This window comes from Penicillium riverlandense, assembly GCF_028828495.1.
Source record: "Penicillium riverlandense strain IBT 135883 chromosome Unknown utg000001l_segment0_segment0, whole genome shotgun sequence".
Taxonomy (NCBI): Eukaryota; Fungi; Ascomycota; class Eurotiomycetes; order Eurotiales; family Aspergillaceae; genus Penicillium; species Penicillium riverlandense.
In genome coordinates, this window is record NW_026643194.1 from 5,191,658 (window position 1) to 5,217,355 (window position 25,698).

General features: G+C 50.7%; 12 protein-coding genes across 12 annotated transcripts; 4 read left to right on the top strand and 8 right to left on the bottom strand.

Moving 5' to 3' along the window:
- Positions 1-185: 185 nt before the first annotated feature.
- N7474_002102 (Peptidase S12 aminopeptidase DmpB domain C) lies at positions 186-1,796 on the bottom strand (the record flags this gene model as incomplete). The annotated part of the gene is made up of 1 exon (XM_057193517.1): positions 186-1,796. One exon carries the CDS (start codon positions 1,794-1,796, stop codon positions 186-188), a length of 1,611 nt encoding a protein of 536 aa, XP_057058470.1.
- A 353-nt stretch (positions 1,797-2,149) lies between these two features.
- Positions 2,150-2,831, bottom strand: N7474_002103 (uncharacterized protein; the record flags this gene model as incomplete). Its single annotated transcript, XM_057193518.1, has 2 exons — positions 2,150-2,332; positions 2,424-2,831. The coding sequence occupies 2 exons, from the start codon at positions 2,829-2,831 to the stop codon at positions 2,150-2,152; spliced, it is 591 nt and encodes a 196-aa protein (XP_057058471.1).
- Positions 2,832-4,567: 1,736 nt separating this feature from the next.
- On the bottom strand, positions 4,568-5,728 carry N7474_002104 (serine hydrolase domain-containing protein; the record flags this gene model as incomplete). Its single annotated transcript, XM_057193519.1, has 1 exon — positions 4,568-5,728. One exon carries the CDS (start codon positions 5,726-5,728, stop codon positions 4,568-4,570), a length of 1,161 nt encoding a protein of 386 aa, XP_057058472.1.
- Positions 5,729-6,546: 818 nt separating this feature from the next.
- N7474_002105 (beta-glucosidase) lies at positions 6,547-8,469 on the bottom strand (the record flags this gene model as incomplete). Its single annotated transcript, XM_057193520.1, has 1 exon — positions 6,547-8,469. One exon carries the CDS (start codon positions 8,467-8,469, stop codon positions 6,547-6,549), a length of 1,923 nt encoding a protein of 640 aa, XP_057058473.1.
- Positions 8,470-9,638: 1,169 nt separating this feature from the next.
- Positions 9,639-10,635, top strand: N7474_002106 (lipase family protein; the record flags this gene model as incomplete). Its single annotated transcript, XM_057193521.1, has 3 exons — positions 9,639-9,880; positions 9,906-10,239; positions 10,294-10,635. 3 exons carry the CDS (start codon positions 9,639-9,641, stop codon positions 10,633-10,635), a joined length of 918 nt encoding a protein of 305 aa, XP_057058474.1.
- Positions 10,636-11,158: 523 nt separating this feature from the next.
- pmi1 (mannose-6-phosphate isomerase pmi1) lies at positions 11,159-12,755 on the top strand (the record flags this gene model as incomplete). Its single annotated transcript, XM_057193522.1, has 5 exons — positions 11,159-11,189; positions 11,246-11,266; positions 11,321-11,412; positions 11,465-11,702; positions 11,752-12,755. The coding sequence occupies 5 exons, from the start codon at positions 11,159-11,161 to the stop codon at positions 12,753-12,755; spliced, it is 1,386 nt and encodes a 461-aa protein (XP_057058475.1).
- A 322-nt stretch (positions 12,756-13,077) lies between these two features.
- N7474_002108 (putative 6-hexanolactone hydrolase) lies at positions 13,078-14,320 on the top strand (the record flags this gene model as incomplete). Its single annotated transcript, XM_057193523.1, has 4 exons — positions 13,078-13,286; positions 13,344-13,492; positions 13,550-14,133; positions 14,180-14,320. 4 exons carry the CDS (start codon positions 13,078-13,080, stop codon positions 14,318-14,320), a joined length of 1,083 nt encoding a protein of 360 aa, XP_057058476.1.
- A 258-nt stretch (positions 14,321-14,578) lies between these two features.
- On the bottom strand, positions 14,579-15,687 carry N7474_002109 (putative Coatomer subunit epsilon; the record flags this gene model as incomplete). Its single annotated transcript, XM_057193524.1, has 5 exons — positions 14,579-14,687; positions 14,744-14,982; positions 15,037-15,172; positions 15,223-15,601; positions 15,663-15,687. The coding sequence occupies 5 exons, from the start codon at positions 15,685-15,687 to the stop codon at positions 14,579-14,581; spliced, it is 888 nt and encodes a 295-aa protein (XP_057058477.1).
- A 551-nt stretch (positions 15,688-16,238) lies between these two features.
- On the bottom strand, positions 16,239-16,757 carry N7474_002110 (uncharacterized protein; the record flags this gene model as incomplete). Its single annotated transcript, XM_057193525.1, has 1 exon — positions 16,239-16,757. The coding sequence occupies one exon, from the start codon at positions 16,755-16,757 to the stop codon at positions 16,239-16,241; it is 519 nt and encodes a 172-aa protein (XP_057058478.1).
- A 1,177-nt stretch (positions 16,758-17,934) lies between these two features.
- On the bottom strand, positions 17,935-20,688 carry N7474_002111 (uncharacterized protein; the record flags this gene model as incomplete). The annotated part of the gene is made up of 1 exon (XM_057193526.1): positions 17,935-20,688. The coding sequence occupies one exon, from the start codon at positions 20,686-20,688 to the stop codon at positions 17,935-17,937; it is 2,754 nt and encodes a 917-aa protein (XP_057058479.1).
- A 1,620-nt stretch (positions 20,689-22,308) lies between these two features.
- On the top strand, positions 22,309-23,253 carry N7474_002112 (uncharacterized protein; the record flags this gene model as incomplete). The annotated part of the gene is made up of 1 exon (XM_057193527.1): positions 22,309-23,253. One exon carries the CDS (start codon positions 22,309-22,311, stop codon positions 23,251-23,253), a length of 945 nt encoding a protein of 314 aa, XP_057058480.1.
- Positions 23,254-24,230: 977 nt separating this feature from the next.
- N7474_002113 (putative adenosine deaminase) lies at positions 24,231-25,463 on the bottom strand (the record flags this gene model as incomplete). Its single annotated transcript, XM_057193528.1, has 4 exons — positions 24,231-24,446; positions 24,502-25,168; positions 25,220-25,362; positions 25,410-25,463. The coding sequence occupies 4 exons, from the start codon at positions 25,461-25,463 to the stop codon at positions 24,231-24,233; spliced, it is 1,080 nt and encodes a 359-aa protein (XP_057058481.1).
- Between the last annotated feature and the right edge of the window lie 235 nt (positions 25,464-25,698).

Sequence of the window (25,698 nt, forward strand, 5' to 3'; positions counted from 1 at the left end):
GCGCAGGGGAAATGAATAAACAATGAGAAAAAGCTTGAAAAGAGTTTCAGACAGTAGTGGTTTAGGGGCTGCTCTCCCCTCTACAATGAAACGAAAATGACCGAACTCTTCGTGTACAAGGGTAAACAGCTCTAAGGAAAAAGTGGATCTATAACTAGAACTCATAGAAGTCTGCTACTACACTTTCACATGCGGGTGAACTCCAAGCCCCGGGCCAGCCAGCACCCAACCCTAACCCTAGCCACGCCCCCCTGCGCATCACGCCGAACCACTACCGTCCAATCCCCTGGCGCTGGCGCATCCAGGCCCCGAGGACAAACAAACACCCATACATCCTGGCCCAGATATTTCATCATGCCAACAGGACCACGGCCCAAATACCCATCGAAGGATCCATACAGCATAGCTCCTTCGCCAACAATGTGGAAAGTGGACTCGATTTCAGTGCACCGGTAATCACCCTGCAGCGATGCATCCTTGAATTTCTCGTCGCGGATGATCCGTCGAGCATCGAGTTGGCGGTTCTCCTCCGACCGATGAATGCGCAACGAATCACCCTCAATCGTTGCGGCCATACCGGGGGATTTGCCGTGATGAGCATCACTCAAGTTGATAGTCTCGGGGTGGCCAGCATAGCTGATAGATATCTCCCCTTCCTTCTTACCATTGGCCACGGTAATAGCCAACTGAGTGTCTTGATCCAGGAAAGTGCCCACCCATTCGGCAGCAGGCTTGACGGGAGGCACCACTGGCCGTGGCAGACTGAGGAGTCCTCTGAAAATATCCTCCGTCGCAGTCACGACGTCAGCTTCGTGATTAAACATGACCAGGACAGAGAGTCGTTCGGCTGGTGCATGTCGGCGCTGCAGTCGATATCCGCGGAGTCCCCCACCGTGACCCCACGTGTCGACGCCAGAGTAGCTAGTGAGACCGAGACCATAGTGATATGGCGCAGGAGTACCGTCTGCAAAAGTCGGTTTCTCAGTGGCAACGCGGTACCAGCTAGTTGGATCGGAATAGCTGCGATCCAGGAACTTCTCGTAGGCGATCATGTCAGTGAGCGAAGCCACCAGTCCCGCGTCTCCGGACCATTCCATGCGATTGAGGGCCGGCATGAACCCGTGCTTCTCGTCCCCTTCGTAGCCCACACACGGCCCTGGGTGTTTACCCGTGTGCGGGCAGAGCAGCGCAGTAGTCATGCCCGCTGGAGCGAGGACGCGATCGGCGATCAGCTTGTCCAAAGGTTCCCCAGCCACACGCTCAATGGCTCGAGCGAGAACATGGAAGTTGACATTGCAGTAGGAGTATTCCGTCCCAGGCGTGAAATGGAAAGATTTCGTCCGCGCAAGAGCTGGCGGGCAGTCTCTGTCAACCAAGAATTCCTGTTCCGGATGCGCACCCCAGAGAGTGGTCATGGCCCAGTAATCGCGTATACCAGATTGCATGTCGTACAGGTTGTCGAGTGTCATACCGCTGTTTTGAATGATCTCCGGACCAAGCAATTCTGCCAACTTATCCGTAACCTGTTTCCGCACATCTCCCTTGGCAGCAATAGCAGGCGTAGGATTGCGCTCCAGATCAAGCAACACAGCGCAAACAAACTGCTTGGTGATCGAGCAAATCGGCATCTGAGTCTGCGGCGTCAAGGGAATCCGCTGGTCTAAATCTGCAAATCCCCAGACATGCTGACCGACTAGCTCGCCATCCTGTAGAACGGCAATAGCGCCACCCGGTCCGCGATAGCGGTCCGGGATAGTCTCAATGACTTCCTGAACGGTCTTCTGGTTGACGGGCATGGTGGTGAACTGGAGTGTGCGGAGAATAACACGGTGGTGCCTGGAAGATGTCCACGGATAGGTACCGAACCCCGCACTCTCCACTTTTGACTGATACGAGCCATTAATTGGCTGTTAAACCGCGTTTTGTGAACGTAAGACCGGTCTGGTCTCCGACGCTTGAGGCATTTTAGCAAAGGAGAGGTATACAATCCCGCACAGCTCTAGGTCTTCTCGCATTGCTGGCCCTTCCTCCACATCCTCTGTACTTTATGCTATGAAATAACTTGTCCATTTCGGGGAGCTATTATGATTGACATCGGAAAACTTGTCTTCAAATTTGCTTCATTCTCCTCTCTCTATCTTGAATTGGCTTAGAAAACCTCACCCATGAAACGCCGCGCAACGTCGCTGACATAACAAGGGACACCGTAACCACCCGCGGCGACACTCAGGTCGCCTGAGTCGACACTACCAGAGTTGTACTCACGGAGTGCAGGGTAGATAGACGAGGGATCGTCGAGGTTACCGAAGTCCTCCAGATTCGACTTGATGTGCTCAGTGCCACCGTTAATCATGGCGGAGGTGTCGGACTAGCAACAATAATTAGAATATAGAGAAGAGAGGAGGAAAGGCAAGTCTACGTACCTGAGACAATTCGTTCTGGCCGGGGTAGCCAGGGCAGCCCTCACACTGCATGATACCACAGTCATCGCCACCGGTGCAAGGGACGCCGACGTAGCCGCTGCTCTCCTGAAGAATGATTCCGAGAATGACACGCTCATCGACACCAATGGCGGCGGCAGCATCCTCAATGGCTACGGCAATGCGGCCAACATCGTCCCAGCTTGAGCCGGCGTTCACCATGGATTGCTCGTAAGCATTGAAGATGTCACCCCAAGCCCACCATTCACTCATAGGCGGGAAGTCCTCCCAAGTACCGCCATAAGTGCAAGCCTGTCGAGCCTGGAGGGTATTGTTTGTAGCCTCGATAGGAGATGTGAAGGCCAGAGGAAGGCAAGCCAAGGCGGCAATAAAAGTAGTTATAAAACCCATTATATGTCTTTGACTTAGATCGGTAGTGGTGGGAAGAGTATTGGATTGGGATATATTGCTCAAGGTAATAAACACCATTTACCACGACAATATCCCTCTATTTATACCTTCCATCAAGATGCTACACTGTCTTCGTCGGTTAAAAAGAGCAACTCGAAGATTGATCATATCATGGATCTATAGAGTAGCACCCGGCTAGTCCATCGGCCAGGCCCTCATGCGGGACGTACCGCATACACAATGGTGTGAAGAGAAGCTTAGCGCTGACAGGGGTTACTTGGCATTGCAGAAGGGTAGTCGGGAGAATCATCGGACCTGATAAGTAAAGGACTTTCAGATAGATTGTTTAGCAAGGTGAAAACGCATATGATAACACAAGGATCTGGAATTCAGTCGTGCCTTTGTTAAATCTTCATCCAGAAAGGTAACTATCCACAAGAATCAACTGTTTTGTGTGAGAGATGTAACACTATGAAGCCCGAAACCCGAGATGGCTCGCTATGTGAAGGGGTCTATAGCATCATGGGAGGAGACTGGCTGGCGCCAAACCAACAATCGGACCATTTACCCCTTCACGCGTAAATTTCTGTTCGGCCATTTAGGCCTTTGCCGTAAATCGTGTTGGGAAAACTAGGTACAGTAGTATTCCATCCTCTCCTGTCCTATCCCTCATAGGCTCAGGTGATCTTGAGATTTCACGCTAACGGCGCGAACCCTCGAAATTCTCCACGTTCTGCCAATTGGGAACATGATTGCCGGAGATGCTTAAGGGGAAGGCAATCAACGAAATTCATCTCACCGGCGTCCGAACCATTGCTAGTCAGGGCACTTAAGAAGCCGCAGTGCGAGCCGCGGGCCCCTGCAGATCCGGATTTCTCCGAGGCAAGCAATTTAATATTCTATGTATTAGTGCCTTGTGACGATTCAGTCCTCCAACACTTCAGAAGTTAGGGTTACATGTAACAATGCTTAAGCATGTTACAACCGGCCCCCCCTCTTGACCCCGCAATTATACTAAGTACGGAGCGGGGACCTAAATGAAGAAGATTGCCCGCTGGAAAAGAGAAATATTTTAATCGCCATTGGCTAAAATGCGCTTAAAGCGACGCCTGTCACATTTCTGTTACATTCTCTTTTAGCTCAAGTTAGCTATGTCTACTTACGTCGTTAGTCTCCAGGTACACCAATCACTGATTATGAGGCTTACAGTCTACTCTCTTCTGGGTCTTTTTTACTCTCACTAACCAGGAAGCCAAAGCTCAGCCCGTTCTAGACTGTCATTTCTAAGCAATTATATTCAGCTTCTGTTAGGAAGTTGTAATTTTAGTCAAGTGATCCCTGTCTAATCCTCGCCACCTCGCAGTCCAGTTTTAGTCGCCCAAAATTAATTCCGTGGGCACCAACAGTTCGCAGTCAGCCCTGTATGGAGTAAATCTGCCACTTCGAAAGATTGTTCTTCTTAAGATTTAGACCAGAAATCTAAGTAGGCTATGTGGTAGGCCAAACATGGCTGGTAGGAAATGGAAGATTGATTGACTGATAGCCCGAAGAGCGCATGGACACGCGAGTTATCTATAGGACAAATGATAGTGATGCGCCGATGGTTGGAGAGGATTAAGAATATGTAAAGAGATAGGTAAATAGAAGACTTAGGATGATGGAACTTTGGTGTGGTCTTGCTATAAGGAGCTACCCAGTAGATGACGCATACTGCCTTAGTCTAATATCTGATCTACCTACACTTTCTTGCTAGCACCCACGATCTTGTAAATCTCTTGAACATACGCCTCGCTATTCACATTCCCCATCACCCGATTCTCCATCTTGTTCATTGCATACCCAATGGTCATCCGCCGGCCGCGATCCATAATCAGCATGGACCCTCCCCAACCACCCCAGAAACAGATACCTTCATCTTCTGGAACCCAGGAAGCGACAGCAGATGGCAACGCAACTCCAAGAGCAAAACGGACGTATTGTAGGACAGACGCATCAAGGCCTCGGATCTGCTCTTCCATCATTTTATCAAGCGTACTAGCAGCGAAGTACTGCTTTCCATCAACGACTCCATCTAGCGAGACCACTGATCCGATGCGCGCCAGTGCACGTGCATTAGAGAATCCCCCTGCGGCCCCATTCTCGGATTTTCTGAAGCCAGGTTCGTTGGGAATTGTAGGCGCTAAGGCGGACCCCATCAAAGCCCTAGCCATGATACTAGTCGGATCAATGTCGGTCCAAGGCGGTATCTCGAAACCGATCATTTCAGCGGTGCGAGGCCAATCTTCCTCCGGCACTCCTAGGCGAAAGTCGGCGCCTAGAGGACCAGCAATCTCGTCGGCGATGAATTGAGTCAGTGATTTGCCGCTTATGCGCCGCACAATCTCGCCGATCAAATGGCCGTGGTTTGACAGCTGGTATGCGCTGCGCTCGCCGGGGGTGAACCAAGGTGCTTGCGCCGCGAGTCTCTCAGTAGCTCTCTTTGTATCTTGCATGTCTTCAGCGGTTATCGGGGCCTCCCAGGCAGGCAGTCCAGAGGAATGGCTGAGGATATGAGAGACCTTCACATTCTCCTTGCCATTGGCTGAAAACTCAGGCCAGTAGGTGGCCACCTTCTCGTTCACATCGAGCAGGCCACGGTTCGCGAGAGTATGGGCGGCTAGACAGGTGACCACCTTGGTAGAAGACCAAACTCCTGCAATGGTGTCTTTCTCCCATGGTTTGGTCCGGGATGCATCTGCATAACCACCCCAGATGTCGAGAACGTTCTTGCCGTCAATATTCACACAAAGAGAGGCGCCTACTTCGTTACCCTCAGCGATTCTTTGTTGGAAAAGATCACGGACGGAATGAAAGATGGGATCACAATGGCCGTGGACTTCGGGTATTGTGACAGTCATCTTGTTGCAATGTTTAACGAGAGGAGATATATGGACCAGGCAGCAGCGAAAGAAACTCGGACGTGGGAGAATTGATGAGACGAGGCTCGGGCGGGGTTAGTGGTGGAGTTATATGTGTTCAAGATCTTTGGCCGTCTGATGGAATCCTCCGACTTGCCGATTTCAGCTAACCCGACGAAGTTTGGTGTATTCCCTGGTGGGGTTGATTGATTATCTCCGCCCTTTAGCTCTTTTCACGCGACTCGCTGAAGTATTGGCGGCCCTACATTATCCACAACCGATCTGATTACCCAATACGCTCTAGTAAGTGCATTCGCGATGATCCAGAAACCAATCATATGCTGCCGTCCCATGACTGCTCCTCTTACCCACGACGCTATTTTGGCTCGCAACTCTCCACATCCCGGGACTGCTGGAGGGCGACATACGGTTGAACAGCTTGCGACACGCTTTTTTCCACTCTATGAACGCTGCGTTGTGTTGGGTTCCCACATTCTGCAGTCTCGAAAGCCCATCTAATGAATGAAATCAACGTTCCGCGTCTCATTTTGCCGCCTTGTGTCCTCATTAAGTTGGGTTCTCAGAATATATTCATCTACAGGTCTGTCCGTAGCATAGTGTACAATGAGATCTGCTCATCCCAAAGTACAAGTGAAGAAATGTTCATTGTGCAATCAGTCGCTCTGAGAAGTTTCCCTTGGGATACTAAGCACCTGAACCCGTCAGGCCTTGAATGGAGTTGGCTTATCGGAAGCACAAAGGTGACCCGTCCGGCTAGGCCCGAGGCCCGAGGGTCCTGGGCGTACCTGAACCTGCTCTCAAGAAGCGACATGATCGTGGAAGAAGTCAACAAAATCAAACATGCTTCTCTTATACCTGCGCTCCAATGTTCCAGTAGTACGATTAACAGTCTGCACGCCATATTGTTGAGCAAAAGAGCCAAACTCATTATTGTCGAACAAGCTCCAGGCGAAGGCGCCAACCATTTTCACACCGTCTTCATAGATCGCTTTGAGCATCTCGTCAAGAAACTCGAGCAAATATAGTGAGCGAGTGAGATCAAAACGCTGCGCATCCCCAGAAATTTGCGCTTCGAATGCAGGATTGAATCCGAACTCAGTGATGGCAATTCCACCCTCCGGTTGGAATGTGTTCCACACGTACCCAAGTTGCTGGCGAACGTAGCTAGGTGCCACCTTGCTATATGCATCTGAGAAGTATCCCATAGGCCAACCATTTTGCTGTATGCTAGTGATTTCCGCGCAGTGCGGCCATAGGGGGTTGTTTGGATTGGCAATGCAGTCCTGCAGCTGCTGGTGATCGTCGGATTCGTAGCTAGAATTTTGCCTTGGTGGGACCGTTGCTAGCTGAGCCACGTAAGGATCCAATGCAAAGAAGTCACACGTCCCGTTGATGTACGCTATCTCAGCGACTGTCAGTGGCGTCAAATTCAGCTTCGGGGTATCCAGTACGCTCGTTGGATATTGTTGGCCTAGAAATAGTGGGTTGCCCATGATCCCCAGGAGAAAGTCCTGGTAGCGGAGTGAGGCATGCACATCAGCAGCACTGCCTGGTCCACGAAGGGGCGTCGCCAGGTTATTTGCAAACTTGATTGACATCTGACCCGTACCCTGATACACATTACGATACCAGTGGTAGAACTCAGCGTGGACGAGGAGTAGAGTGCGGAAGGTGTCGTATTCTTTAAAAAACAGACCGATGCCGCCATTGGGTTCACCGTACGTCAACCACACAGGTACCCTGTCCCCAAACTTTGCCACTGTGATCTTTGCATAGTATAAGAACGCCGGGCCGAAGGATGTTGCATTGTCATAGTCGATATTAATCGGCGAGTCGTCGTGCAGCAGCGTCACCACTGGAGTAATACCATGCTTTAAGCAAGTGTTGATAACGTCGTCATAGTGGTCTAGAGCCTCTGTGTTGACAGGTGATCCGGCCACACCGAATGGTATAACGCGTGTCCAGCTGATGGAGAAAGAGTAGTAGGGAATCCCTACCGCTGCCAAGCGCGCGATGTCCTGCTTGTACATGAAGTAGTGCATGTTCGCCGTCACTGAGTCATTGAGCCCATCTTGGTTTGGCAGCGCTCCAATGAAATCCAGCACACTTGGGCCTCGGCCTTCGCTCATCAGCCCGCCTTCTGTCTGCCAGGCGCTGCCAGCTAAGCCCCACATAAAGTCCGCAGGGAGCTGAAGACACTCGGTGCTAGCATTTCCTTCTTGTGTAGAAAGCAAGCCAGCCGCTGTGCCTGGTAGGGGGCTATACAGCTGTGGTGGATACGCCAATTCACTTTTGGGGATGGGAGTAGGAGACATTGTAGTCGTGAAAGGCACATTGGAAGAGTATGAGTAGGTCTTCCACATAGCAGCGTAGGCGCTTTGCCCGTATGGGTTGCGGTCCTCAGTTGCCGTTGCGTGGCGATCTAGCGAGTAAGTGGTATATGTGAGGGTGGGTAACAACTTGGACGCTTTGTGAAAATGGGGCCCATAAGGGTTGGCCTTGAGAGGACTTGGCAAGGGAGTTGCATGGCGCTCAGTAGTGACTTGTGTATAAGAGAAGTGGCTACCAGAAACGGTCGGCAGGGACTCAGAAGTAGAAGTCAAGGATCCGCCATTGTGATGTCCAACCTTGCCCGCAATTATGGATGGAAAGAAGACAAAAAGAAGTGCCAGGAATCTGACAAGCTCGGTGAGCTGAAGCTCATAAATTCTGGAGGTCATTCTCCTCGTCGTTTTTCGTTTCTCGAATGTCTCTGGAAAGGAGGTACCGAATCTCAGTGCGTATTTTGTATGCCGCTTAACGTCCCGAATACTGCCAATGAAGGTTAGAGGATATATGAAATGGTTGAAACATATAAAAGCGAGAGATATATAAAGACGAGAAAGGGGGGTTGGCCTCGGCACTCTAGAGCGTCTTAGACAGGTATGAGCTCCCGGGCTCACCCAACTTAGGCCCACGAAAAATGATACAAAGAAGAGAAGAAACAGTTCAGACCAGACGTCGAGCTTGCCCATAATAGGAAATCGGTCCGGTGCTAGTGATGACTCGGGCCTGGTGCATAGATTCCATCTTGTTTAATGACAGCAGGAATAAGCCAGTGCTCTTGGCAAACGAGATGAGAAGGTAACTATTTGTGTCTTACATGTGAGACCTTGGATGTTCTTGCGGTCTGAGGAACGTGGAGTGGCCTATGAGCATCGTGTGATCGTCCATCTAGTGTTGTTCTATCTAACCATCTCATAACGCCTGGTCCCTTTAAGTTAAATTGGAGCATATCTTCTTGTTGTTCCAACGGCAAGCCCGATTGGCATGATATCTTGAATCGCCTTATTGTTCGACTACAGAATAATGAAATCAAAACCTCGAACATATTGAAAGGCGCAAGATCACGCCGCTTTCTCAAGACACAAATGAAATAATCTTGAATGTAGGCCGAAGACGATGTTTGGTGATCGGATTTTGTGGGCATAGCGCGGGGCATGAATCGGATCGGCGATTTAATAATTTGCGCTAGGGAGCTACGAAAGCGAAAGCATCAGCGCAAAGGGATTAGTTTGACAGTCAAAGTGCCCATCGCCAGCCTATAACGAACGGGTTGAGATCCGAAGTTTACCCGTTCCCCGCATGATTGACTCACAAGCGTCTCACTAGAATGCTACGGTGACAGGGGTCTTGCTTCCGAGCTATAGCGGATATCAGCGGGCACAAGGTTATTTATCCCCACTATTTATATCCAAGAGTTGATATCTATCTTGTCATTGTTCGCAGAGTACTTCAATATATTACAACATGATTTCTCTTCGATTTGTTTTGGCTGTTGTCGCTGTAAGGCAAGCTCTTAGTGCGGCTTTACCACAGGTGGGACGTAGAGGTAAGTTCAACACATCACATGGTCTCTTGTCAAGATAGATCACTGACGGGGAAAGATGTACCGCCAAATATTCTGGACCGATTTTATCTCATGGCGGAGTATGCTGTTGCCGCAAATTGTGGCGCTAATCACAATGTCTCATCGCCGGGGTTACCAGTATATTGCGATCCTGGTAAATGCCCTTTGCTTCAAAAAGCAGATACAGAAATTACAAATCCTTTCTGGGAGTATGCCAGTGCCTACCCGATCCTGGGGGAGATGTCTCTTACAAGTGCTCATTTGCAGCTTACAACCTGGTGATACGACTGGATATCTCGCAGTCGATCGAACGAATAAGCTGATTGTTCTTTCATTTCGTGGCACTGTGTCTAATGAAAATGGAGAGACAGACCTCGAATTCCAGCAAGTTGACGCATCTAGTCTTTGCCCGGGTTGCTACGCTCACAAAGGATTCTGGGAAGCTTCCCTCGGTGCATTCGACATTATCAACCCGGCCCTTAAGGGATTGAGGACTAAATATCCGAGTTTTGAGCTGATTGTAACTGGACATAGCCTTGGGGGTGCCTTAGCTACGCTAGAAACTACTCATTTGAAGGCAGCGGGACATCAACTTGACATGGTTAGTATGACAATTGAACCCCGTTAAAAGTGTACCTAACTGAGGTCTATATAGTATACCTTCGGTGCCCCATCGGTTGGAAATAAAGCTCTTGCCGAGTTTATCACCAGCCAAGGCTCGGGACAAAATTATCGGGTCACACATACCGACGATGAGGTACCAAAAGTCCTCTATCAAGCATCCAGGACAATCTTACTGGATGTTATTGTTCCAGAATACAGTCAATCCTCCCCTGAATACTGGATAACATCAGGTAATGGGGTCTACCCTACGACCTCGAACATTCAGGTGATTCATGGTGTCGACAATACGATGGGTAATTTAGGTCAGCCGGGATTTGATATGTCAGCTCACGGGTGGTATATGATAAACACGACAGCGTGCCAGCAGGTCTGACTAGTCAGAATATTTTATTGAAGGTGGACATGGTTGAAAGACCAGTTACACAATGAATGCTGGTCAACGTCGTGAATTAGTTAAGTTAGCCACAGGCAATGATTAAGCAAGTCAATATTCGCCAACCCAGAGCCTGGCTATGAACATATAGCTGACAATATAACCTTTCTCGTACGCTCTGCCTATGTAGAGATGCATTGGTCAGTACCTTGTCTTGAATACCTATGCACCTGTTAGGGCTATGGTCATCAGGTGGATAAACAAGCGGAGAGGGGCGCTCTGGCAGAAGTACACCGCCCACCCCCAGAATTAGGTAATCCCGGTGACGGTTGCGGAAGGCGAGGACTGTTTTTGGGCCTGGATGAAGTAAAGAAAGAACAGGTTATTATTTTCTCCTTTATCCCTGTTTCTCTCATATCCTGTCGTTTTCCCCGCCATTGCTTGGATTCCTACTCGAACTCGATAACCACAAACCCTCCCCAATCCCTCCTCCCCCACCTCCCCACCGACACAACCATCCAAGATGCAGGTTCCATTGCTTCGGCTGCAATGCGGTAAGTCGGGCTTTGATCTGTGAATGCCGGCATTGGCTGACTGGCCTCTCACACAGGCGTCAACAGCTACGACTGGGGTAGGATCTAACCTCCAAGAACGCTGAGTGCCCCCGCGCTGAATCTCGTCACAGGCAAGGTCGGTCAAGAATCGTGCGCGGCCAAGTACGCAGCCACAACAGCGGCCCCGGATTTTACAATAGAGGCCGAGAAGCCATATGCAGAAGTATGTGTGGTCGGACCTGCATAACGATTGGGCTAATCGGTTCACTCTCTAGCTATGGATGGGCACGCACCCTTCCCTCCCCTCCAAAGACACCGAGACCCAGCGCACCCTCCTCGATCTCGTCCAGGATAACCAGGCCCTTTTGTCGACGGAAATCAGTGAGAGATATGGTGGGCGATTGCCGTTCTTGTTCAAGGTGCTTTCCATTCGCAAGGCGCTCAGCATCCAAGCCCATCCCAACAAGAAACTGGCCGAGAAACTGCATGCGAGGGACGCACGGAACTATCCCGGTAATTTACATATCGCAATTTACTGGATATCATGCTCATTGATTGTTAGATGACAACCATAAGCCGGAAATGACCATTGCCATAACCCCGTTCGAGGGGCTGTGCGGATTCCGTCCGCTGTCTGAGATCACCCACTTCCTGCAGGCCGTGGAGCCTCTCCGCAGACTGGTCGGAGACCGTAATGCCAGTGAATTTGAGCAGGTTGTCAAGGGCAACGAAGACTCGGATGACTTTGAAGTGATGCAGCGGAACAAGGACGCGTTGCGCTCGATTTTCACTTCGCTGATGGAGTCCTCTCCCGAGAGCATCGAGGCTGCCACCAAGGACCTGATTGCGGCAGCTGAGAACACACCAGCTAGCTTCGCTACTCTTCCCGATGTCGCCGAAACAGCCAACCTCCAACCGGCCGAGCTGGCCGCGATTGTGACGAGACTCAATGGCCAGTTCCCGAACGACATTGGGCTGTTCGTCCTCTTCATGCTCAACTTCGTCCGGTTGGCCCCCGGGGAGGCCATGTTTCTCAAGGCGGATGACATCCACGCCTATATCTCTGGAGATATCATCGAGTGCATGGCCTCCTCCGACAATGTCGTGCGGGCCGGGTTCACGCCCAAGTTCAAGGACGTGGACACGCTGACCCAGATGCTGACTTACTCGTATGCACCGATCGAGGAGCAGAAACTGGAGCCGACGGACTATCCGTATACTATCCTGAATGCCACCGCTTACACGAGCGGCTCTTCATCGATCCTCTACGACCCGCCGATCGAGGAGTTCAGCGTGGTCAAGACGGATCTCATCAGCACCGGCGCCAAAGCGACTTTTGACCCGATCGGAGGTCCCAGCATTTTGATTTGCACGGCCGGTCGTGGCCGGATTACGGTGGGCAACAAGACCGAAGAGGTCCAGGAGGGCTATGTTTTCTTTGTGGGTGCCGAGGCAGAGTGTGTGATCGAGAACACAGAGAGTGGTGCTGGGGATGACAATGTGTTCACCACGTTTAAGGCATTCTGCGAACTCACCGGTAAGGAGGACATGGTCAATGGGCATTGAACTATTCTGATCAATTCTAGCTCGGGCGCATCTCTAGCCCTAATTTCAACATTAGACTACGTACCTCGGCCAACCCGTAACTAGCACCCCTTCCTTTCAGTCTACGGGATTCCACAGTAAATACATCAATTAGTACTCCTACTCCTACTCCTACTTGCCCTTCTCCGGTACTCGAATTGCGGAGCCGAGGCCCATGGTGCCGAAGCGGGGAACCCCGACAGGTGTTCCCTCGGGGGTCCAAACCTTATCTTCACGATCTATGCCCACCCGGGCTGACGTAAATTCTTCCCTCAGCATTATCCCCCCCAAAAAGAACTGCAACATGGACCCCAAGTACGACGATACGCCCAACCTCACCTTGTGGGAGAAAGTCGACCTTCCCTTCGCCCGTTTCGCAATTGTTGCGTCGGCACTGTATGCAGCGCTAACAGGCGTCATCCGAGGCAAGGCTTATCCCGCCAAATACAGTCACCATGTTATGGCCACGACGGTGCGCAAGGCCATTTCCCGGCTGAGCGATCAGCAAAACCAGTGCGTCACCCTCTCGAGACGAGGCTACCTATGTAGGCTAGAGATATTGATACGCAGTAGATCCTTGAACCGTCCGACAAGCGATGTGTATACCGCTTTCATGGAAGGGGGTGGCCAGGCACCGGAGACGGTGAAGCTGGCCCATGGGGCCGTGGGGCATTGGGTTGGAAACAAGAATGCGAAGAATGTCTTGACATACTATCATGGTGAGTCCCAAGGTGTTACACAACACGGAGAAAAGATGTTGATTCCTTGATGCACAGGGGGCGGCTTCGTCATACCAGCCGGCCCGACGCACCTCCAGTTCGTCACGGCCCTCATCCAAGAACTCAATGCCAACGGCCACGAGCTCGCCGTCTTCTTTGTCCGCTACACGCTCGTGCCGCGGCAAACTTACCCGACGCAACTGCGTCAAGCCGTCGAGGCTCTCCGGTACCTCGTCACTGAGACAAACCGCTCTATGGCAGACGTATATCTGGGAGGCGACTCAGCAGGCGCGAATCTAGCTCTAAGCACCTTGCTCCATATATCGCACCCACATCCAGAGATCGACCCACTGCCCCCCTCCGAGCCTCTGGCGGGCGTATTTGCTCTAGGACCGTGGATCAACTTCAGCACGGACGGGCCCTCCTTCACGCAGAATGCGAACAAGGATCTTCTTACGAAAGGGGTCTTGGAGCGCTGGGCTAAGGGGTATCTTGCCGGCAAAGAGCCCGATAGTTGGAGTGAGCCAGCTCGGGCGCCCGTGGAGTGGTGGAAGGATGTGAAAACGGAGAGGATTTTAATTCTAGCGGGTAGTGATGAGCTCTTGATTTCCTCGATCGAGGAGTTTGCAAAGAAGATCCAGGTATATATTCCTTTCCTTCGCCTCTGTGTTTTACTGACTCGTCCAGTCTGTCTTTCCCAACACCACCTATGTGGTTGGCTACGGCGAATCCCACGATGCCCCTATCTACACCGACGCTGGTATCGATAAATGTCTCAAGACAGAAACTGGGCGTAATATGCGGCAGTGGCTAGCCGCGAAGCTATAAAGTGGTCTGAGGTATGATTATGGAGATTGTTCGGTTAATAAGTCCACGCACCACATAACTACAATGACCATACGATCCTGTTTATAGTGCAATTTTGTCCAGGGTTGTGTTGTGTAGTGGTACTCCATTATTCTATACCTCAAGCAGTTTTTTAGCCCGGCACGCACAGACAGACACGGAGAACGGGGAAATGGCAGGTAATATAACTTGGGTGAGGAATCGTGGCAACTCATAAGGAAAATAGAACGACTAAAAGAACTACGAGGTCACCTTGGGCGAGTACTTCGCAGCCGCGGTGTCGAAGAACTCGCTCTTCTCCTGAATATCAGAGAGAAGAGGGTGCGAGGGGTTGACCTGCTGTAGCCGTCTGTACGGGAGAATTTATTAGCAGTTGCTTTCACTCCCAGACAACGGAAGACGTACGACTCCAGGTCCGTGCTCGGCTTGCCCGCCAGCACATTCAACACAATGCTGTTGGCAATCAACTCTGCTTGATCGGGGTACTTCTCCAGTGCGGCCGTGAGCGCGGCCTCGGCCTCGGGCAGGCGGCCCAGGTGCAGCTCTGCGACAGCCTGGCCGGTAATGGAGAGCGGAGCGGCCGTGCTAGGTGCAGAGGCGAGTTCTTCGTAGACGTAGAAGGCAGCCTGATATTTCTCTCCTCCCTGGATGGGTCACTGTCAGACAATCTATATCCCTTATTTGTGAACAGCACATACAACTCTCATTCCAACCCAGGACTCGGCGATGTTAATGAGCAGTGAGTCCTGCGCCCAGCGCTTGGCGGTCTGGACTTCTTTGACAGCAAGATCGGAGCGGTTCTGCTGGAGGTGGATCTGAACAATCAGGGCGACACTATAGGGCATCAGTATTATATCCCCGGCATGACTTTTGACGGCACTCACGCCTCGATGTTCCCCTGGTGCTTAGCCAACAGCGCCAGCGCCTCCTCACTATGACCCTGCGCCTGGAGCAGCGTACCACCCAACACCTGCACAGTCCCATTATCGGGGTAGTTCTCCGCCAGATCCTGAGCGAGCTGTAAGGCAGCGTCTGCGTCGCCCGCGGTGTGCTGAGCCAGGGCCTTAGCGGCGGCCAGGTCGGGGGTGTCCTCTTCGGAGGAGACTTCGGAGAGAACCTCGTCGGCGCGTCCGAGGGCTAACTTGGCGCGCAGCTTGAGGACGCGGGCGGGCAGCTGGTTCTCCGGGGACAGGGCGGTGGTGTCGAAGTCGATCACGTTCTCGTACTGGCCTTGGTGGAAGGCATTGTGGATGTTGAGGAGCTCTGCGGGGGACAAATGTGGTTAGTAGGAGAGGGAAAGAAGAACTTTTGTGAGATTGCGTACCGCCCTCTGCTGAAAATGGGTCCATCTTGTTGTTCTGGTGGGAGGCGAGAAATTAACTGGAATGTGTTGTTGGTCTTGATGTTGCGGGAGCCAAGTTGTCTTTTGGCTTCTGGGCAACTCAGCCGAGACCAATAAGGCAGGTGGGGCGAGAGGCCTACGTACTAGAACTACTATACTCGAATGAGAACAAGACTACATGTACTATACCAAAGGAGGAGGGGAACGTGTGGTCACTCAATAGGTTATCAGTGAGATGTGTCGAGGCCAGATGCGCACCATGGGATCGAATGGCTCTCGAATAGTTACAGACTGGTTGCGCCACCCTACAAGAAAAGAACGAGGCCTCGTTAAAACCGACTAGAAAACATGTGGGAAAAGAGCCTGCTTTAGAACTGATCAGGTTGCAAATCAGGGTGAAAAACCACAGAGAAAATTGAGCTAGTCGGAAAGAGTGCCTCGTTATACATAATCATGATTTCACCAAGTACTGAAAGATCATTTACATCCAAGGAAATTATATACGGGAGCCGGCCCCCGAAACAAACAAGAGAGAATATAACATAGAAAAGAACCTCGTCATCTTTCCAACTTCTTCTTCAAAGTACGGCATATATCCGTACTCTTCATCACCGCCTTCCGAACTCCTTTGGCAATGGTCTTCCCAGCGGTGCGAGGCCATTCGTTGTCCGGGGGACCAAAGGAATTATCAAATGACGACGCAGTCGAGATATAGCAAGCTGGTCTCTCCAATCCCGGATAAGGTGCGTAATTTGGGTGGTCGTCAAACATCTCGATGAAGTTGGATTGGCGGTGTCTCTGACGAAACTGCCCCCGGAGGTTCCGCGTCCCAAATAGAGTGTCTTCGGCGTTCCGTTTGGGGAATGGAGGGATAGCTTCGAGAGAGAGGGGCTGCAGCACCTCGTCTTCAGAGAAGTAACAAGTCTCGTCGTATTCGTCAAGGTCGTCGTCAATGGGAATGGGCTCCAAGCCGCCCTGTGCCCAGATTTGAGAGTTTTTCTTAACCCAGCCGGCCACGCCATAGAGGCGCCGTGGCTTGGGCGAGATGATGTTCATGTTGCGCAAGTACGGACCCATTTTGTTGAATGACCTGGTCTGGGGTCTAAACTCCGTGAGGGTCACTTGATGCGCTTCCCAAGTTCTACGGTCGTTGTCAGAATGATATATGGCAGGAAAAAAGGGGGAACACTAACCTTGGGTCGATGCGCGCTTTGTCTCTAGACATTGCATCGAGCCAGCTCGTGCTGCCTCGAGACCTGTAGGGCGTCAGAGTTCGCTTGATACCCATGACACTAGTGTCATCTAACACTTTGAATTTGTTGAGTGTGTGTTGGGATAAATGATTGCTAGGAGCTTGATTTTGCTTTTGCTGCGTTTCTACAGGAAATATTTGACGATATAAATGTATAGTAGGTCGCAGATGGAGACTTGTAAGAAGAATAGTTGACTCACATCCTCGGGGAATGAAAATAGTGTTAATGTAGGCCAGGCAAACCGCAAGCACTATGCCTGCTTGAGAAGCGGCTGGGTGGTACTTTCCCTGCTTGGGATTTTGTTTTACTCAAACAGGTTAAGTTAAGAAGGAACGACACGAACTACAACAAATCAAGGCAGGAATCATTGCAAATGGGGAATAGTTCCATCGCCGGTTCCTGGGATTGACTTTGGAGCTGCCGGGGTTTGGGTTTGTGTCGACAACCATGCCCATTTAATACTGCCTTTTCATCTCTATTGCCGACGTTGAATCTGGACAGGGAACTCTAGAATTAACCTGTGTGTCGGAAAATCTAAGATAAATGGTGAAATGAGATTATCCCACAGAAGGGTCTGCGGCTTCTTCTGGTTTCTAGTACCTGAAAATTATATGTGGGGCTCAGATGACAGCAGAGTCCAATTAAGGTAGATAAATACCTACTAAATTAAAGACAAAAAAGAAACGGTGGGATCTGAACTTCTGCCATGCCAAAAGATAGAAATCCGCTCGTACAGGGACTGAAGGAGCAAGCAACTGCCCGATGGAGCAGCACCAATGTAGCAAGTCATTTTACTGCACCACCTTAATCAAGCCGGTACCTTGAACAATACATTTGAGAGGGTATATATAGGATGAACACTTATCACGAATAGACAGGCGACTAGCTTTTGATCGTACGAAAGAATTAATCTTGCTTTACACTCAGCTAGTATCGGAAAACAGATAGAAAAAGACAATCATTCAAGTCATTAAAAATATGTAGCCAACAAAGAGAAAATCTCAGCCCTGCCACCGAAATTTGCCCTCTTGAAGCGTCTTGACCACCCCCAGCGGCATGAACTCCCGACTAACCGCTGCTAGACTGCCATAGGTACGCACCATCTCGCCATGATACAGCTCTCCCACCCAGCGCCAGTAAGGCGTCATGTTTCTCGAATTTGCAGAAATGGCACTCTTCCTGCTCAACTTGCCAGAGGAGTTTCTCAACCCCGCTTGGCTTTTGACGAACCCGGCCGTCGCAGCTACATTCTTCTCTTCCGGCACCTTTGTAAGATCCTTGTATGCCTCGTGGAGGGCCGAGCTGTATGTCTCTGGGTACTGAGTGTACTCGCGAAGCGACATGAAAGGAAGCGGCTCGCCTTGCTCATTGCGCCAGGCGGTGGTGCCATACTCGGGCCCGTTCTTCTCGAAGTTCTTTTTGGCACCCCTGTAAGATCCCTCATCGCTCAGCGAAGCCTTTTGGAGTCGTCGATGAGGGGTTTGTTTAATGTTTTCGCGCATAGACAGGAGCCGGATATACGGATTGAGAAGGCCCAGGCCCCCCAGTTCGGCAGGGTAGTAGAAGAATCCCTCTGGAAGGTCATGGATAGTGAATCGGTCTGCAATCACCGATCGTAGATAGTCCACGACGCCACTGGTTTGGGACGTGTCGCTTGAATCTTTCCCAAAGAGTGTTCGTTCAATACGGCTCAATGTCGATATTGCCATGTCAATGTGGTCTCGTCCAAAGCACATGGCCGGCCGGGCGAAGTTGTTGGCGAAGAAGCGCCCAAAGTAGCCGTTCCACGCTTGAACCCAAGCGAAAACACTCTTGCAAGACGCGAGTTGTCGCGACAGTTCCTCTATATGCTGATCCACTTGCTTCTGGTCGATGATGAACCTTTCCTGCTTCGCATCAAGAACCAAGAAACCCCATCGGATGTCACCGACAGGGAGTGCCACGGCTTGTACCTCTGTTGGCTCAGAGTTAGTCATGCGCACAGTCCCAGTCTTTTCCTGGTTGAAAGAGAGCCCCATAACGCTGGCAAACTCTGACATGGAGTTCCATGCTTTGACACAGCCATGCTCTGTGCCCCAGAACCAGAAGTCGTCGTGAAGTCGGTAGAGGAATGCTCCATTGGTGGCTTGGTTTACCGCATAGTCCATGCAGAACAGAACAGACTCTCCGAAGCAGTCGGAGAGTGTATGGCTCATCGGGAGGCCGCGTCTACGGATTTGAACCGGCGCATCTGGACCATCCTGGACGAAGCGTAGAGGAGCCTCAAGGAAAGTCCCGAAGAAATTCAGCCACATCTCTGGGACGCCAAAGTAATCCATCACTGTGAGGATTGTTGAATGAGGCATTGAAGGTCCGAACCACTGGAAATCAGAACGAACAGCTGTGAACTCGCCGCGCTGAGTTTTGTGAATAACGGACTCGGTGATGAGGAGATGAAGAAGGGAGTGTTTTGTCTGGAGAGCGTTTTTAGTCTGGGGTCCATCGTCATCGTACTTTCTGGCACCCTCGCCTGTAGATGTAGGAAGCTGGCTCATAAAATACTCCTTTTCATACGTCTGCTTGCGGAGTTCATTTACAGTCTGCAGGCCCGGGGCAGCTCGGGGCCCCAGGAAATACTTGCGCCTCTTTGTGTACTCGGCAGGAATGTCCTCTCGCATTTCCAGCCACGCATGAGAGTGCAGGAAGTTCTCAAAGACCTGTCGCAGCTTGACAGCCCAGGTAGTCCCCAGATACTGCAGCAGAAGACTGTCGAGAAGATCTTCGTCCATGAAAACACGATACTTGCCGTTGAGCTGGCGGCGCATTTCAACGGGAATGCCTTCTTCGTCCCATTTCCAGCTTTCAAGAGACGCGAGGCGCATATTGAGCACATCCGCCACCTCCTGCAGGACTTCCTTATTCCGCATGAACTCCTTTAGGAGGGTAGTCTTCTCGTTGCTGAGCAGGTCGGTCTTCATCAACGCCTTGGAAACCCATGTAAGCTCGTTAACATCGAGCCACTCTTGCTTAGCGGCCAGCTCTGTCCCAAACTTTTGGATGCTCTCTCTCAACAGCTTGAGAGCCTCCCGCGACAACTTGGTCTTGGTGAAGAGGTTATCAAGATAGTCGCGGATTTTGACATAGTTGACAGATGTGGCAGGCGAAAAGACTAGAGACTCCCATGTAGCTCGCTGTTCATGCATTTCTGCGCGACCGATGTTCTCAAAGCTTGTTGCTGACTTGTTCGATGCGGCCTCGTCTGTATCGTCCGCTGTTTGCAAAGTCGTGCGTTGATCCAGATGCACCAGCCATTCGGTGACCAACTTGCTGTAAAAATCGGCATGCTCATGCTTGAGCTCCAGGTACCGTAGCTCGTTTTCAAGTTGAGCAATCCATTCGCGGATTGTTGCTTCCGAGATTGACGCATCGTAGAGGCCCTGCAAGAGGAAGCGCCTAATATTGGTGTGATCGGCATGATGCAGCTGGCCCATTCCGGGGGAGTAAACATCCCCGGTCTCGGAATCGGAATCATCATCCGACGAGTCGACATCCAGGTCCATGTCATCTTTGTCGAGGGCGTCCTTTGGATAGCCTTTCAGGCCCGAAAGGCCGTCTAGGAGAGCATGGGCGCGAGTTCGCAAATCTGACGCAGCATTGGCGGCGGAGAGGATCTCATTTTTGCGCTCGTCGAACAGTGCACGCTGCTTGGCCAGCTCGGTAATCTTGGTGGCCGTAATGGACTTGAGAGTCTGGGGCAGGGCTCCGTTGTACGCCATTTTGGTGATTAATTGACAGGGATAATAAGACCTAAAAGATTTGATTGCGGCCTTATTATGGGGATAAGGTTGCGCCTGCCGGACTTGTTTGTAGTGGCAATGCTGTCGTTTAAATATTGTGGCCAACAAAGTGCCTCGACACGCCAAAACCAGGCACCAAAATTAGTTGACTCATGTGTTTTGACAGTAATGAACTTTTAGTTCCAGTATGACGCAGATTTCCACAGTGTAACTCTGTTTTGGTGAAGCGGACAACGCATTGGTCCTAGATCTGGGGCAGGGGTCCCGAATAGGAAACCCATGTTCGCCTCGTCGATCCAAAAGATGTCAAAATGGTCGTAAAGCTCGAAAATTGGAATCTGACGGGGGAAAATATGAATTGAATATTTACGGCAGCAATAAATATGGTTTTTTAGTATTAACCGGGCGTGACTTTGGATTTAGCGCATTTCAAAAAGCTGCCGCGAACGTCTCTATTCAGGAAACCACAACCTCACCTCGACATTTCCTCGCTTTTCTGTTGATGGTTTAGAAACCCAATGGTTTTAATGTGCATGGTTTTGCAAACTGAAGAGATTCTTAAGAAGAAGTTGAAAGAGCTCAATCCTGGGAAGGACGATGCCATGATCTTTGTCGGGCGTGTAAATGAGCAACAGAGTGCATTTACGTTGATGTTGAGGGACGGATATACAGAGCGAAGATGCTAATGGTAGGACCAGGCACAAGAAGGGAAATGGAGATGACGTGGGTCAAAGAATTATAGTCCGTCTTGATCTAAAACGTGTAGTGATTCCTGTCGGAAGAGAGAAATTTGGAGGTCACGAAATGTCTAGGTTCTAAGCTACCTAAAGTATCCCTATGTATTGTGGTGATTCCCGGCATTATGGTCATGCAATCATTCCGACGAAGACCTGGGGGAAATAGAGAACGCTGGAATGTCGGGTGTACCATGCGCCTCACAAATCCACTTAGTTCCATCTTGGACGCGATTGACGTCACACATCACAAAGATAGGAGAACCAAGCTTCAGCGGACAATCTGCTGCCTGACGAACTGCATCGATAGTCGAGCAAAGAATATCGAGTCTTTATGCGATCGGACATCGGGACTCCGACAAGCCGAACTGATTAACAGATGCGCCAACCACGTGCTCGGCTCCGGCGGTTGCCTCATCAAACCCAGACATTTGCACCAGTGACAAACGGTCTAGTCGATATCTGGAAGCGAAAGGTGAAAGAGGTCTAGTCGAGACACACCGAAGCTGCCAAATGACGTCGCGTGATTGATAATAATGATAGACTAGGTGCTCGGGCTCGATTCCAATACTCCGCCCCGACTCTGGAACTTTGCTCGCCATGACAGGCTGAAAACCTAATGAAAAATTGATCTCTCGAATACGAGCTTATAGTTAACTTTTGAGTTATATTGACGCTCGCTTATAAATCCACTAATTCATTGATCGCGGGCAAGCCGGTGGTGGCTGTCTCCGATTTCCGACATCGTGGGAGCACGGATCAGATATATTGCCCATTAAGTAACGCTTATGATCGCCGTTAAACAGGCGACATTTGCAGCGCAAACTCAGAAATCCTGACCTTATCTTGTCTTCAGTTATCCACCATGGCGTCGCCCACTGTCATCGTCTTTGGTCCTACAGGCCACGTCGGTTCTGCCGCTGCCTGCCACGCTCAACAATTAGGCGCAAGGGTGGTTCTTGCCCTCCGCGATCCTCATAAGCCCATCCCCGGCCTTAGTCCCGATCAGGAGAAAGCGGGTGACTTCGATCGCGTCCAGGCTGACCTCACTAAGCCTAAAAGCATCGAAGCTGCCGTGCGCACCACTGGAGCCAAGCATGCCTTCATATACCTTGCGTTCGGTGCGACGGACTTTATGAGGTCTACTATCAAGGCACTTAAGGATGCCGGCATTGAGTTCGTTGTTTTCCTAAGCAGCATCAATATTCAGGGCGACATTAGGGAGATCACCCCCGCATCGTTCTTAGCGTATGCTCATGCACAGGTCGAGATCGGCCTTGACGAGCTCTTTGGCCCTAAAGGCTATATCGCAATTCGACCGGCGTACTTCAACACCAACGCGAGCTGGTGGGCGAAAATGATTCGTGAAGGGGAGGTTAAGATTGCATATCCGGACGCCAAATTAGACTGGATCTCGCCAGATGACATTGGAAGAGTGGCCGGAAAGCTACTTGTGCAAGGAATACAGGCCATAGAGGGTGCGGAGCCCCACAACTCCATCCCCCTATGCGGGCCGAAGCTAGTATCTCAAAGGGACGCTATAGGGATATTTGGTAGGGCAATTGGCAAGGATGTCAAGGTCACCGAGCTGGATGAACAGGAAGGTGTGAAGATTATGCTGAAGTATGGAGTACCGGAGTTTGTGGCAGGACCCCTTGTAACCGCACTAGGGGCATCATCTAAAGGCGAAGGGGACCTGTTTCAGGGGGAGATATTTGAGAAGGCCTCTGCTAATGTTCCTAAGTATGCCGGATGGGCGACGAGCTTGGAGCAGTGGGCCGAGACAAACAAGGCCTTGTTCGATGTGTGAAGGAATAGTATATAGTTTGCCTGCTGCAGATCTCGGACCAGTAGAACGTGCTCCTGAAGACATGGAAAGGGGTTACGATCTCTAAAGTGGATTTGTGCATTCTATGATTCATAATTCATCGCACCTACGATTCCTATTCGAAAAGTAGATGAAACTCATTATAGCGATGTAGAAATACGTTAACCCTATACTACTAATCGCAATATCGGTCACGGTAAACCTGCCGGGCCGCTCCCTGAGCACTCGGAGCTGGCTCTGAGCGGCACCTAAGCTGCTCGCTCAGCAACCTCAGCACTCACCCGGTGGCCAACCTCAACTAGCCCCATTATTTCTCATCGTACCTCTTGTCCTTCACCTGCTCCGATGCTTATCCCATTGTTTTTTCTTTAACATAACCCGCTGAGCAGCATGGAGCTAGATTGCCAAGTTTCCCTCGGGAGAAACATACATATGATCTGGTCTGCCTGTTCATTGACTGGGCCAGTTCCAGATAAACGTGCTCGCACCAGACGTCCACCGTCTCACCCTCAGTGATTAGGCCCATGATTCAGTCGCCATGGAGATCGGCTTGTCGAGCAAGCGCATTAATCTCCTGCAAAGAGAAGTCGCTTTTGGCGAAAACAACAGCCAAGATGATGCACCTTGAACGCTTCGTCTAGCCCATCACCAGCCTCTAACCAGTTTTGCGTCTTTCTCAGACTTCTCTTTGTTCCCGGCTTGGAGCAGACCAGGCAGGTCCACCTGGATACCCTTAGTCAGTCTGATGCAGACAGTTGGTCTCATTCAATTCATCAATGTGAGGTATGAATCATGTGTATTTTGTCTTATTTTGTCTTCCAGAAAGCAGGGGTCAAAAACCGAGTTGAGGCATCCAGTACGTCATGGCCAATGAATCACAAGACAGAGAAAGAGATAAGCCATGGTCGTGCAGAACTAAGCTAGTCGCAAAGACCTAGGTATATACCCTCAAGGCTAATTTATTGATCATCATCTGTGAGCTTCTTGAAGTAGCTGCTCTCCTTGAACTGCAGAAGAATAGTTTTGAGCCTTTGCTGCTCGGATTCTCCCCCGAAGATCGCCTCTACCGACTTAAAGCACATCTCCCACAGCTCTAGACGACTGAGACCGAAATGTTCTGCCGCCAAAAGATACTCGTTGGAGACGGGGCTGCAGAAGAAACCCACATCGTCAGTCTGCGTGTACCATGAGGTTAACACCATGTCTAGACGCAAGCGTAGAAAAACTTACACAAAGCGCAATCGGGCAGTCCTCATGCCGCCAATATCCAAAATGATGATCCAGAAACCCACCATTGATCATTTGTGCATGGACATTACACGACATGCAAAGTTCCAGACCAAGCTTCCGCCTCGCGATTTCCCTCCTGATATCTTCAGGAACATGGATGACATGGCCTAAACGATCCGGACAGAAAGAAAGCAGGGCAGCCAGTTCTGCCGGCGAGGCCGAAGCCGTGGTCTCGGCAAAGTGCAGCGTGAGTCCCAGATCATTGGCTTTGGCGCAGGCAAAGGCATCCCCGTAGATGGCGAAGTCTCCGCGCGTCGTATTTCCGCAGAGATCAACGCCAACAACCCCGCGCGACTTGTTATGGATTGCCAAGTCAACTATCTCCATGGCTTCCGCGGCAGTGGTGTTGCCTCGGTCAAGGGCAAGAATCAGAAAGACAGACATGTCCTGGTTTCGTGCTCGGAACTTCTCCACTATGTCTAGCACTGTGGTGATGTATGCATCTCTTGTGACAGAACCGTCTGGAGATGCTCGAGGAATCGTGCGCAGTTCCAGGTAGCGTACTCCATCGTGGAGAAAGTCTTCAAGAACGGAGTTGGTGGCGTATGCCAGGCTCTCAGTGTCGGTGCAAAGCTGATAGATAGATCTACCAAAGACGCCGAAAAACCTATGATAATGGCTGTTATGTCTCTACCGAAAGTATCGGGATATGACCTACGTTTGCAGAGTATAGTCGACCTTTCCTGGTGGCATTAGGATCAAGGGATCCTCTACCAAGAAGGCTGGGTCGCGATCTTTCTTGCGTTGCCATATTTCCTGCAGGCACTGGCGACTGATGCTGCCGCTGAGGTGTGCATGGAGCTGAGTAGCGTCAGTATAAGCAGCGTCAGCTCTCTCACAGACCATACCTCGATCTTGGGAAGGGCCTTTGTGAAGTCGTGATCGACTGCACTGAAGCCCATTATTGTGGAGACAATTGAGTTACGCTATCAAGCAGGTGATCTCGTGCCTGTCCTAACAAGAATATGACCTTTTACCCCTTAGTAGTGTAGTTGGCGATGACAGCACCATTTCCCCGCCAAGTTAGAGCCCTATGAATTGTCCGTAACCTTTGCTTATTACAAACGCGGGGTATGTCTAAAATCTAATGCTTCCAAAAAGCTTTGGTTGGTTTCCTAGCAACCCTCGATATGATCT